The 13,785-nt window shown below is 35.3% G+C and overlaps 1 protein-coding gene across 2 annotated transcripts in view; it reads left to right on the forward strand.

Annotated features, from left to right (window-relative positions):
* Rpa1 (replication protein A1) overlaps window positions 1-13,785 on the forward strand; it is a 54,689-nt gene that overhangs the window by 3,655 nt on the left and 37,249 nt on the right. The window contains exons 2-4 of one of the 2 annotated variants that reach the window (XM_078042626.1): window positions 1,577-1,627; window positions 2,865-2,943; window positions 3,590-3,698. In XM_078042626.1, coding sequence (XP_077898752.1) covers window positions 1,577-1,627; window positions 2,865-2,943; window positions 3,590-3,698 — 239 coding nt within the window. Of the gene's footprint in view, window positions 1-1,575; window positions 1,628-2,864; window positions 2,944-3,589; window positions 3,699-13,785 lie in introns of those variants that run through there. The other variant, XM_078042627.1, reaches the window with a different exon arrangement.

Raw genomic sequence — 13,785 nt, forward strand, 5'->3', positions numbered from 1 at the left:
CATAATTTTGTTAGAACTGTTTTTTTTTTTCCCCTAAAATTTCTTTTGTAGTTGGAAATGGACAGGTACCTTTATTTTATTTATTTTTAAGTGGTGCTGAGGATCTAACTCAGTGCCTCACTCGTGCTAGCCAAGTGCTCTGCAACTGAGCTATAGCCCCAGCCCTAGAATCATTTTTAGACTCTTAAAAATCATTGAGGCCCACTGGGAGTTTGTGTTTTTGTGTGTGGGTTTTTTTTTTTTTTGGTTTATATTTGAATATTTATAATTTGAAATTATAACCAAGATGTTTAAAAATGCTTATTTAAAATAATAGTACAGTCATCCATTAAAACAAGTAACATTTAGTGAAAAACATTTCAAAACAAAAATAGTGAAAAAGTGGTGTGTTTTACATTTTTGTACACCTCATTAATCTGGCGCTTGGTAGAAAACATGATATGTAGGTTTTCATATCCACTTCTGCATTCAGTCTAGTTTGGTTTGAATTATATGAAGAAAATCTGGCCTCACACAAGATAATGTAATTGAAAAAGGGAGGAGTGTTTTAATATCCTTTTATGGCCCTTTCTTTTTCTCTCTCTCTCCCTCTTTCTCTCTCTCTCTCTCTCTCTCTCTCTCTCTCTCTCTCTCTCTCTCTCTCTCTCTTTGGTGATGCTGGAGATTGAACCCAGCTGCTCTGCTACTGAGCTATATCCAGGCTGGCCTCAAACTTTGAATCCTCCACAACCTCTGAAGTAGCTGACATTACAGGGATGTGTTACCACACTGAACTCCGTGTGTGTGTGTGTGTGTGTGTGTGTGTGTGTGTGTGTGTGTGTGTTGCAGATAGACACAATACCTTTATTATTTATGTGGTGCTGAGGATCAAACCGAGTACCTCACGCATGCTAGGTGAGTGCTCTATCTCTGAGCCACAACCCCAGCCACACCCCCCTTGTGTTATTTTTAACATGTATTAGTCATTTGGGAAATATTAGCTCATTACATTATGCAGATCTTCCAAATGTTGATGTATTTTACTATTTCAAAAACTCAAATTCATTAACATTACCAGTGATTTCATGAGGAAAGTATTGTGAAACTTTAAAGTTGATAGTAGTGAATGTAAATATTCAAAAGTTCTGATTTTTACAAGGAAACACTTTTACTTTTGGCAACAGATACTATTTGTTGTTTTCTTTGAAAACAGGCATTCCTGTGATTTGTTCAGAGTGATAAATTAGATTTTTCAAATGACTGACTCTGACTTCTTTTTGTTTTGTTTTTTTGGTACTGGTAATTAAACCCAGAAGCATTTTACCATTGAGTCACATCCCCAATCCTTTTTATTTTGTATTTTGAGATAGAGTCTCAATAAGTTGCTTGTGGTCTCACTAAATTGCTGAGATTGGCCTTGAACTTGAAAATCTTCCTGACTCAGTTTTGCTGGGATTACAGGCATGTACCACCATGCCCTACATATTCCTACAACAATATTATGTGTAGTTTATTCCATATACCAAACTGTAAAAAATATGTTGGTTTTTAATGGTGATTTGAGTGCATATCTTACAATCTGTTTTTACTCTTTCAGGCCATAATGCAACAGGGAGATACATCCATAAAACCTATTCTCCAGGTCATTGTAAGTACCTCTGTATGTAATTTTCTTTCCCTTTAGCTATTATATAGTTGTTTGCCATTTGTTCCAGTAAGGTCTTGGAGAAATTTTTTTCCAATTCAGGATGTTGAATTTTTTTAAAAAATATTTTTATTTGCAGATGGACATGATACCTTTATTTCAGTTATTTTTATGTGGTGCTGAGGATTGATCCCAGTGCCTCACACATGCTAGGCAGGTGCTCTACCCCTGCCTAGCCCAGGATGTTGAACATTCAATCCCAGCCCAGGATGTTGAACATTTTTTAGACTCATGTTAAATAAGTTTGATGAAGAACATACAGATTTGTCCACTTCAGGAAATTCTTTCCATCACTGCAAAAAAAAAAAAAGTAGGTCAGTCCACATCATACCTGGGAAAGGAACCAGGCCTTTTTTTTTTTTTAAATTATGTGAGCTATAGTTAAACCTTTGGGGGGTTCAGATTTAAAGCTTTGTGTCTATGTTCTTTTCCATGGTTGGTCGATGACTGTAATGCATTAGTACAATTCTTACTTGTCACTTTGCTTTTAGGTTTATCTTGTTTAAATCTGCCTTATGTGTAACCTGCAGAGAGATACCTAAAATGAACTTCAAGTTCAAGTAAATGTATCAGCTCTGCCCCATATCGTTAGGTGCATTTATTGCATGTGTCTTTCTGCTTCCATCTCCATCCCAATTGTAAGCCCCTGCAGTTCAAGGATTTTTTAAATTTTTATTTATTATTTTTAGCATGTTTCCTATATATTATCTTGTATAAACTAGGTACCTTGTTTTTTAAAATTATTATTATTTTGGGGATGATTTTCAGCCAAATTTTAGTTAGGGAAAAGGGAACACAGAAGTATTGGCAGTTCATTTTATTCTGGTCTGTATTGTGTTTGAGGAGAGAGGTTGGTGGGAAAATCATCTAATCTAGTTTTTTCTTTTGTTTAGGTTTAAGTGGCAAGAGAATGAGAATCTTATCATCTTCTTTTTTTTTTAAATATTTTTAGTTGAAGATAGATACAATACTTTTATTTTATTTGTTTATTTTTATGTGATGCTAAGGATTGAACCCAGTGCTTCACATGTGGTAGACAAGCACTCTACCACTGAGCCACAACCCCAGCCCCTCATTTTATGTTGAACTAATGGCAAACCCACTGTCCTACCGCTAAGGTTTACTTATCTTTGGGGATTGGGCAGCAAATCTGGCTAATGAATCAAGTTTTCTGTCCTAGAACATCCGTCCCATCACAACAGGGAATAGTCCACCACGCTATCGACTGCTTATGAGTGATGGATTGAACACTCTGTCATGTGAGTATGATATATAAATCTAAGAATTTGTATTTAAATAATAAAAGTACAACTAGTACTTAGATTTCAATATTTTAGCACCTTCCTGAAGTCAGCATTTGCTTAACTGTGCACTTTATTCAGAATTGCAGCTCTTGGAGAATGTTCTAACAATAGACTGGATGTAGTGGAAAGCTGCCACTTGGCTTAATTAATTTTCACTAACTGGTGCTCTATGTTTTCTTTGATTAATTTCCCTAAGGATGATATTGACATTTAGTGACTGTGATGGGTTAGCTGTCCTATACTTGCATTTTTGGGGATTTTATTTCCGTGTAGGAAGCTTTAAAAGGAAGACAGGAAAGAATTTTCAGAATATGGGCTTGCTATCTCTAGTTACAATGTGAAAGACCTAGAAAAGACTTTTTTAGTTTTTTCAAGAAACCTAAATGATGAAAAAAAATAATTTTGGCCCTTTAAGAAATATATACATTTAAGAATAGCAACAGATGTTGAACACATAGTTGATTATACTGTTTTTGAGTAGGCAGAATCTGATTAGCCCTTGAATAGGACCATATTTAAGTCATTCTTTTTTTTGTAATTAGCTTTCAGATTCTTAAGACTGAATTGTTTTAGAGGCTAAAGTAATCTTTGTGCTTTTCAGCTTTTATGTTGGCAACACAGTTGAACCCTCTTGTTGAGGAAGAACGGTTGTCCAGTAATTGTATTTGCCAAATTAACCGATTTATTGTTAACACTCTGAAAGATGGAAGGTATGTGTTATGTTTTCTGTTTTATTTTATTAGAGAATGGAGTTTGAACAGAGAATTTTTATTAGATACCAAAATTCAATTAGGAATTTTTAAAAGGCAGTAATGAGTTTGAGCTCAGGTGTCTAAAATGTGGTATTGAGAGAAATATGGCAACAAATCGGAAATCTCAGAGCAGATCAAAAAGCAGAATGCATAACTATAATTTTTTTCTAATTTCGTTTTCTTTCTTTCTTTCTTTCTTTCTTTCTTTCTTTTTTTTTTTTTTTTTTTTTGATACTGGGCTTTGAACCCTAGATTCTGTACCACTGAGCTACACCCCCAACTCTCTATATTTATTTGTTTAGATTTTGAGACAGGGTTTTGCTGAGTTGCCCAGGCTGGCTTCAAACTTTGTGATCTTCCTGCCTTAACCTCATGAGTTGATGGGATTAAAAGTTCGTGCCACTGCATCAGACCTCATTTCTAATTTCTTCACTGTTTTTAGTATCTTTTAATGAAGAGAAGAGGTCACTTACTACAACAAAAAGATATATTTAATTACATAAGCTGTTCCTTTTTTAATACCTTTATTTTTATGTGGTGCTGAGGATCGAACCTAGGGCCTCGCATGTGCTAGGTGAGTGCTTTATTGCTGAGCCTCAGCCCCAGCCCTAATGATGTCCCTTTTTTTGGAGTCTTTTTTTTATTATTATTTATTTTTGTGCTAGTATTGAACTTTACCACGAGCAACATCCCTAGCCTTTTGCGTTTTTTAAAAAATTTTGACACAGGGTCTTGCTAAGTTGCTGAGGTTGGGTTTGAAACTTGTGCTTCTCCTGCCTCAGCCTCCCAAGTAGATGTTATATGCTAGAAGTACAGTGGGGAACAAAACTTATTCCTTTTACTAAATGATTCATTTTACAGGGGAGGTGCTTTATATAATATTTTCCTGTCTAGTTTTTCAATTACAAGATGTAACCAAAACACATGAGATGCAAAAATGACAAGCATACCCGTATGACTAAGGATATATCAATGTATGTTAAATTATCTGTATATTTCCAAGCAGCTTTTCAATTTATTTCTGTTAGGTGTATCTTTATCCTTCTTGTATTTGTTTTTTTTCTTTTTTGGGGGTACTAGGGATTTAATCCAGGGGTGCATAACCACTGAGCCACACCTCAATCTCTCTACTTTTTTATTTTTTATTTTGACAGGGTCTCGCTAAGTTGCTTAGGGCTTGCTAAGTTGCTGAGGCTGGCCTCAAACTTGTGATCCTCATGCCTCAGCATACTGAGACGATAGGATTATATAGGCTGTGCCACCACGCCCAGTTTATCCTTCTTTTAACTTTTAACCTTTCTGTTGTAAATTTTGAATGACTTTTATAAATAGCATATAGGTATAAAATTCAACTTGAGATTTAATTGGTGTTGATTCTTTTTTTCTAATTTTATATTTCCGTATTTTGTTTGTTTGTTTGTTTTAATTTTTCTCTCTTCCTGTCTGGGATTGACTGAGTTTCCTCCTTTTTCCCCTACTGGTTTGTAAGCTTTATATTCTATTTCTGCTTTCCTGGGTAATTCTTAAATTAAAAAAAAATCTATATTTGAGTGAACATAGGTTCTAAAGCATGTCATATTTTTATGTGTTTTTACCATGGTTAAAAAAAAAGTCTTAAAACTTTGTTTGGATTGAAGGTTCAACTTTGTTTTTTATTTCCTCCAGTTAACTTTATTCTCTCCTAGAGTCAGCACCTATTGAGGGTTGCTTATATTTTGTTAGCTCACCTTTGCCTCTTTAGCCACACTCCTTTCTTTTTGGTTCAATTTTTCTTTCTTTTAGTTTTGTTTTAATTGCTGAGGATTGAACCCTAGGGTCTTCTATTACCCTAGGGTGCTCTATTACAGAACTATATCCCCAACCTTTGTTTTGTTTTGTTTTGTTTTTGAGACAGGATCTCATTAAGTTGCCAAGGCTGGCCTCCAACTTGCAGTCTTCCTGTTTCTGCCTCTCTAATCACTAGGATTACAGATGTGTGCTACTGTGCCCAACTTGGTCAATATCTTTTTCTTTTTTTCTTTCTTTCTTTCTTTTTTGTAGTTGTTGATGGACAGAATGCCTTTATTTTATGCCTTTACTTTTATGTAGTGCTGAGGATCAAACCCAGTGCCTCATACATGCTAAGCAAGCACTCTGCCACTGAGCTACAGCCCAGCCCCCAACTTGGTCAATTTCTAAAGCACATCTTTTAGAAACTTAAAGGGAGAGTTTGAATGGCAAAACTATTATGTAAAAATTTCTTTATTTTGACTTTTGGTTAAGCTGGTTTTATCAGGTGTCGAATTCTAAATTGAAAGTTTTAATCATGTCACTTAAAGATTGTGATACTTCAGGGCTAGGGATGTAGGTCAGTGGTAGATTGTATGCAGGAGGCCCTGGGTTTAATCCCCAGCATCACAAATAAGACTGAGGTTGTTCTGAGAAATGCATTTAGGTAATTTTGTCATTGTGTGAACATCATAGAGTACATTTACACAAGCCTAGATGGGAGAGGTCATCGTTGGATGTGGCTTCTTGGTGCAGTCAAGAGATACAAACATGAAAAGAATGAAGCCGCTGCTAGCATAGCATGGCAACTGTTTTAGATTTAACTTGTTTCTCTAGTAATCAGGAGTACATTCTAACAATAAAAAGTATAGTACATAGGGGCTGGGGTCATGGCTCAGCGGCAGAGGGCTTGCTTCACAAGTGTGAGGCACTGGGTTCAGTTCTCAGCACTGTATATAAATAAATGAATAAAATAAAGCTCCGTCAACAACTAAAAATTTTTTTTAAAGTATAGTAAATACATAAACTTAGTAATATAGCTGTTATTATTATCAGGAATTGTGTACTATACATAATTGTATGTGTTTTGCTTTTATGTGATTGGCAGGCTTGAAAATTCTAAGATGATCCTAAAATATCTTATAATTCTAGAAGAGTGAGGAAGTCATGTCAAAATGACAGAAACTGGTGTGAGGGCCTTAAAATTGCCAAATTGGGACAACTTAAAAATCAAGATAGTAACAGACTTAAGCCTATTGGAGGAAATAGGAATTCATAAATCCTGGATAAATGAATGAATGTACGTGATTGGAATAGAAAGATTTTCCTTATAACAGACTGCCATTTTACAAAAGAAGAAGGAATTATATAATTAGAAAATCAGCATTTCGCTACCATCATGGTAATGACTGATGCATGATAAGTGCTGGTTAAGTTTCTAGTGGCTGCTACCTCAAATTTGGTGCTTTAAAGCAATAGAAACTTACCGAATAATAACAAAACAACAAACTATTTTGTCTGGAGTCCAGAAGTTGAGATGTTTCACTAGTGTCAGCAGATTGTGTGTTCCATCTGGAAGCTTTGGGAGAATGCAGTCCTTGACTCCTCCAGCTTCTTGTGGCTGCTGGCATTTCTTGACTTATGGCTGCATCATTCCAATCTGTGCCACCATTGTCATATTGCCTTCTCTTTGGCCTGTCAATTCGAAGTTTCCCTCTTATGGAGGATACTTGTGATTGCATTTATGACCCTTCTATGATGATCTTCTCATTTTAGCCCTCAAGTTAGTTGCATTTGCCAAGTCCCCTTTTGCCATATCAGGTAACATTCACAGGTTCCAGGAATTAGGATGTGGGTTTGTTTTGTGGAATCATTATTCAACCTACAACAAATACTAAAACAAGTGGGTGAAGATTTGATAAGAAGATATTTATAGAATTAAAGTACCTCTTAACAACATAACTATTAATTAAAAACAGAAAAGTTTTTTTTTTTGTTTGTTTTTTAAGTTCTGGAGATTGAATCCAGAAGTGCTCTACTAGTGAGCTACATCCCAAGCCCTTTTTTAAAAATTTCTTATTTTGAGAGAATCTCCTAAATTACTTAGGACCTTGCTGAGTTCCTGAGGCTGACCTCAAACATGTGATCCTCCTGCCTCAGGCCCCTGTTGCTGGGTTTACAGGAGTGTGCCACTGTGCTCAGCTAAAAGGTAATTTAAAAAAATATATATATATATATTAATTATAGATGGACATTATATATTTTTAAAAAATCTTTATTTATTTATTTTTATGTGGTGTTGGGGAACCCAGGGCCTCACCTGTGCTAGACAAGCGCTCTACCACTGAGCTACAACCCCAGCCCGACATTATATCTTCGTTATTTTTATGTAGTGCTGAGGATCAAACCCAGTGCCTCATGCACGTTAGGTGAGCCACAACCCCAGCCCTAGAAAGAAATTTTAACAGGGAAGAAACCTGACATATTCTAATGTCAGTGATAAAATTGCCAGTAATGCAACAAGTGAACATCACGTGTCACTTAATAGAATACAGTAGTAACTCAGAGACTATTCTGTCATATTCTTGCCAAAGGTATATAATTTGTATCCAATTACAAGGAAGCCTCAGACCAGTGAGGGATATTTACAAAATAACTGATCTTTGAGCTTCAGAATTTCAAACTTGAAAGTAAAAGAAAAATTTACAAACTTGCAGATTGAAGGAGTTTAAAGAGGTGTGATAATTAAATGTAACTAGTTCTTTTTGCTGTTAAGGGCATCATCCAACTGGGCAGGATGGTGCTCACCTGTAGTCCCAGCCTCTTGAGAGGCTATGGCAGGAGGGTCCCATTTGATAAACCTGTCTCAAACTAAAAAAGGCTGAGGGTGTAGCTCAGTGGTAGAGTACCCATTGGTTAGATCCCTAGTCCGTCCCCCCCCCACAAAAAAAGGGCATGATTGAAAAAACTGATGAAATTGGGTTATTGGGTTAGATGGAAGTATGAATATTAATTTCCTTTTTTTTTTTTTTTTTTTGGTACCAGGGATTGAACTCAGGGACACTTGACCACTGGGCCACATCTCCAGCCCTTTTTTTGAATTTTTACTTAGAGACAGGGTCTCACTGAGTTGCTTAGTGCCTTGACATTGCTGAGACTGGCTTTGAAACTGTGATCCCCCTGCCTCAGCCTCCCCAGTCACTGGGATTACAGGCATGCACCACTGCACCCAGCTTAATTTCCTAATTTTGATGATTTTATTGTGGTTAGGAAGTTGAACTAAAAATTTCAAAGTTTCACACTGTGTTTAGTTTAAAATTTTTTTAAGTGATTTAACACAAATGAGCGGAAGGAACTGGTTTAATCAGACAAATTTTTCTTTACCAGAAGAAAGAAACTTCTGTGAATTTCTGGGAAGATTTAAAGAAGTCAGGCTTGGTGGCGCATGCTTGTCATTTCAGTGAATCCAGATGCTGAGACAGAATGATCTCAAGTTCAAGGCCAGCCTTTACAATTTAGCAAGAGCCTGTCTCAAAATAAAAGGGCTGGGGATGTAGCTCAGTGGTAGAGCTCTCCTGCTCTCCCACATAACAAAGATTTAAATAAGACAAAATGTATAAACAAATTTTAAGGATTAAAATGGTTTTAAAATCTGTTAAATTAATTTAAGCACATTTGTATTTTTGCCAGCCTTCCTTCTCTTTATCTCCTTAATTTTGATTCTCTTGACTAGTTTGATTTAATTCAGAAACTTCTTTTTCCTGGGATACTCCTGTTCCCTAATACCAATCTATTTGCCTTTATTCTAGAATGACAACCTGGCTGGGTATCTGTTTTGGAGTTCCACTGTAGTTTTACCCTCAGAATTTTAATGTTGATCCATAGAAGTCAAGACCAGCCTATTCTGATTTCTGCATTTATGTTGTTTTTTGGAGGGGAGTAGGTATAGGGATTGAACTCTGGGGCACTCAACCATTGAGGCACATCCCTAACCCTATTTTGTATTTTATTTTAGAGACAGGGTCTCACTGAGTTGCTTGGCACCTCAATGTTGCTGAGGCTGGCTTTGAACTCAAGATCCTCTTGCCTCAGCCTCCTAAACCACTGAGATCCTCCTGCCTCAGCCTCCCAAATTGCTAGGAATATAGATGTCCACTACCGTGCTTGGCAATTTCTGCCTTTTTTCTTTTTTCTTTTCTTTTTTTAATATTTTTTTAGTTGCAGAAGGACACAATACCTTTATTTTGTTTGTTTGTTTTATTTTTATACTTTATGTTCAATTAACTTACCTGGTTATGTTTCAATATCAAGTTTTTCTCATTTATCGGTCCCTACCCACTGCCGGCATACGGTATGCTCTTTCAGTCTGCAGATTCAGTTCTTCCATTTTGAAGTTTTTTTCTGTGTTATTCCCTTATGCTGTTTTCTATGTAATTTATTGAATTCCTGGGTAACTTTGTTCTCCATGTAAGTCTTTAGTGTGCTTCAATCCTTTTTCTAATATGTGTTGGATTCCATCAGTGTTTCTCAACATAATAGTTTTTAGCTCTCTTCTCTTCTTTGATGTTTATGTTTTTAGTATTAGATGTGTAATAATTTCTTAGCTTTTTAAAAAGGTCCCTGTTCTGTGTCTTGTTTCACCTAATCTTTTGGCGCATGTATATATGTATATATATAAAATTTTTTTTTTAATTCAGTCTTATTTATTTTGTGAATCACTTTTGGGAAGTATCCATTTCCTTTCTTGGCTTCTGCTTTCTTCCAGGCTGTGTTCTTTCATTGTCTTTTCGCTTCCCTTGTTCCTTTCATTTTTATGCATTATTGTCTTGCAGTATTGCTGTGTTGTCTCCTTTTGTCTTGTTTGAGCTTCATGTGGACACTTCTGTCCAGACTTGCTGTTTGCTCTAACTATGCTAGGTGTGCCTTCTTGCCAATCTTGTCGCTTGAGACCTGTTATCTTTCACTCCAGGCCACCTTTGTGTGTCTTAAGCTGTGCTTTCCATCCATTTTCTGTCCTTTAGGACATGATTATGGGAAAGGGTAGAGGACCTTGCTGGAATTGAGTACCATCCTTCCTGGGAAACTCTTCAATGCCTGTTCTCTCCAGTCAGGAATCAGTTCTACTCCCATGGGATCTGCTTTATTTCACTACCTTTTTTTAAAAATTTTTTTGGTAGTGGTACTGTGTTTTGAACCCTAGGGTGTTCTACCACTGAGCTACATTCCTAGCCCTTTTTATTTTTTATTTTGAGACAGTCTCCCTAAGTTGCTAAGGGTCTCACTAAGTTCTGAAGCTGTCCTGGAACTTGCAATCTTCCTGCTTTAGCCTCCCAACTAGCTGGGATTTCGGGAGTGTGTCAGATGCCTGGTTCTTAAATATTTCTATTTTAAGGGAAAAAATCTTTTAATCTTTTAGCATTATGAATTATTTTAATAGATTATCTATTAGTAAACTGTTCTTTTATTCCTAGAAAGTAAATTCTGCCTAAAAAATAATCCTCTTACCTTTCTTTCTCTTTTTTTAATCTGTTTTTATTCTAAATAATTTTAATTTTTTTACAGAAATATGAGGCATTTAAGAGCACAGACTTCAAAGACTGAACAAACCTGCATTTTACATACTGACCCTACCTCTTATTAGAAGTATAACTTTATGAAAGAAACTTAATTTAGTATGTTAGTTTTCTTATCCAAAAAATATAGATGATAAAGATAGTACCAGATTGTGTTAAGTGGTATCCTGGAACTAACTAGTCGCTATAGATTCTGAGGTCCAACCATATCTAGAATGAAAATTGGATCAGATGTTAACTTACTGAACTATTTTTCAAAGTAGCTTCTCATCAGCAGCATATGAGTGTGGAAGTTTCCACATATCCTAGCCAACCTTGTAATTATGTGATATAGAGTTTCAGCTAAAATATCAGATTCTGTAAAGTATTGTAGTTTATTTTGACAATATATTCCTTTTTTTACTTCAGTTTACAAAAATTTGAAGTAAATATCAGAAGTTTTCTTAACAGTCCTCATCTTTATTCTTCCATATGAATTTTAGAGTTCTGTTATCGAGTTTGAAAAAACAAGCAAATATTGTGTTGGAATACAAATAATTGTGTTACATTTATGTAATATTTGATGTTAGGAGACCTTTTTATGTAAGAATATGGTATGTATCCATTTAAAGTCTCTCGGATTTTTTAGATACATAGTTGTATTATCTCCTTATTCGATATTTATGTCATTCATTTTGTTTATTTTTAATCTTATTGAATTAGCTAGCACTATCAAAGTTAGACAGTAATGGTGGTAGTGGGTACCATATTTGTATAATGATTTTGATGGAAATGCTTAGTGCTTACCATAGTGTTTATCACATAAATGCATGCACTTTATCATGTTCAGGGTATTTTTTAGGTCCTTCTGTTATTCAGGGTTTTGTTAGCAATGGCTCTTGAATTTTTAAAAAAGATTTTACTGTATTTTGATACAATCATATTTTTAATCTTTTAGCATTATGAATTATTTTAATAGATTATCTAATAATGAATTGTTCTTTCATTCCTAGAAAGTAAATTCTGCCTTAGAAAGTAATCCTCTTAGCTTCCTTTCTCTCTCTCTCTTTTTTAATCTGTTTTTATTCTAAATAATTTTAAATGTCTGAAACAGTAGAGCCAGGTATGGTGGTTCACACTTTTGTAACTCCAGTGACTCAGGACGTTGAGGTAGGAGAATTGCAAGTTCAAGGCCAGCCTCAGCAACTTAGCCAGACCCTGTCTAAAAAATAAAAAAGGACCTGGGTGGGCTGGCGTTGTGGCTCTGTGGTAAAGTGCTTGCCTAGCACTGAGGCACTGGGTTTGATCCTCAGCACCACCCAAAAATAAATAAATAAAATGAAGTTTTGCGTCCACCTACAAATTAAAAAAAAAAGAAAAATTTTTAAAGGAATGACTTGGGATGTATCTCAGTGGTACTGTGCCCTTGGGTTCAATCCCAGTACCAAAAAAAAAAAAGACCATACAGTGGTATTGTGAGTTCCCATTAGAGCCCATTTTTCAGCTTCGTATTTTACCTGATATCCAATCTTGCTTTGTGTACTCTTTTCCACATCCTCTTTCCTCTAAAAATTTGAAGTAAATATCAGACATTATATTATTCAGAAATATTTTTGTAAATACTTTCTAAAGAATTCTTAGCCATGTGCAGTAGTACACATCTGTCATCCCAGCTACTCAGGAGGATATCAAGTTTAAGGTCTTGGGGAACTTATTGAGATCCTGTCCAGGAGAGATATATAATAAAATAATTACTAATAAATATGAAATTAAACTAACAAGAGTGTTCTGAAAAAAACAAATCCTAGCTATAGCAAAGAGTAGAACAAGGAGACCTCATTTAAATGAGAGACTGGAGAATTATTTCTTAATGTAATAATGTTTGAGATGAGAGGTTAAAAGTATTAGAGGGCTAGGGTTGTGGCTCAGCCGTAGAGCGCTCGCCTAGCATGTGCCAGGCCCTAGGTTCAATACACAGCACCACATAAAAATAAATAAATAAAGATATTGTGTCCAACTAAAAAATAAGTTCTTTAAAAAAGAATTTTAAAAAAAAGTATTAGATGAAGAAGAATCAGTGGGGGTAAAAAGCCACAGAGGGCAGTCTGTACAGAAGTAGGCCTTGTGGCATATGGCAGGAATAGAAAGATGTGGCTTAGAGGGCAGAGAACTCAGGAGGGATGAGTTGAACCAGAGAGGTTAGAAAGGCCAGACCACATAAAGCCTTGTAAAACATGTCAAAGGTTTTTATTTTAGCTACTTATCTTACTCATCAAAGTGGTTTTTGGGGTCTAAGGTTTTGGGAAAGTTATTGAAAAATTTTAATCCGAGGTAAAGATGTGTCAAAGGCCTGTAAGTTCTTAAAGATAGGTAATAATTACATTTTTTAAAATACCTGCTGTCATAATTGGTTTTGTAATTATTTAGATAAGTATGTTTCTGAGAATTCATAATCTTTTGGTGCCACATACTCTCATGTTTAATAATCTAAATTCTTATCATGTCAGTGGCTCCTTGAAGATATGGTGTGTAGCAAGAATGCAGCATTTTAATTAAAGGACTACATGGGAAGTGAATACCCTGCAATCATTAAAAGGCTTGATAATGATGCAGTGAAAGATTAAAGGAAATATTTGTGTAGGAATTGATATCATATATTTTTCAAGTTATTCAACAATGAAAAACAGTTGACAAAGGGAGAATAGTTTTTATCAAATGATTATTGA

This window comes from Ictidomys tridecemlineatus, chromosome 3 (assembly GCF_052094955.1).
Source record: "Ictidomys tridecemlineatus isolate mIctTri1 chromosome 3, mIctTri1.hap1, whole genome shotgun sequence".
NCBI classification, from domain to species: Eukaryota; Metazoa; Chordata; class Mammalia; order Rodentia; family Sciuridae; genus Ictidomys; species Ictidomys tridecemlineatus.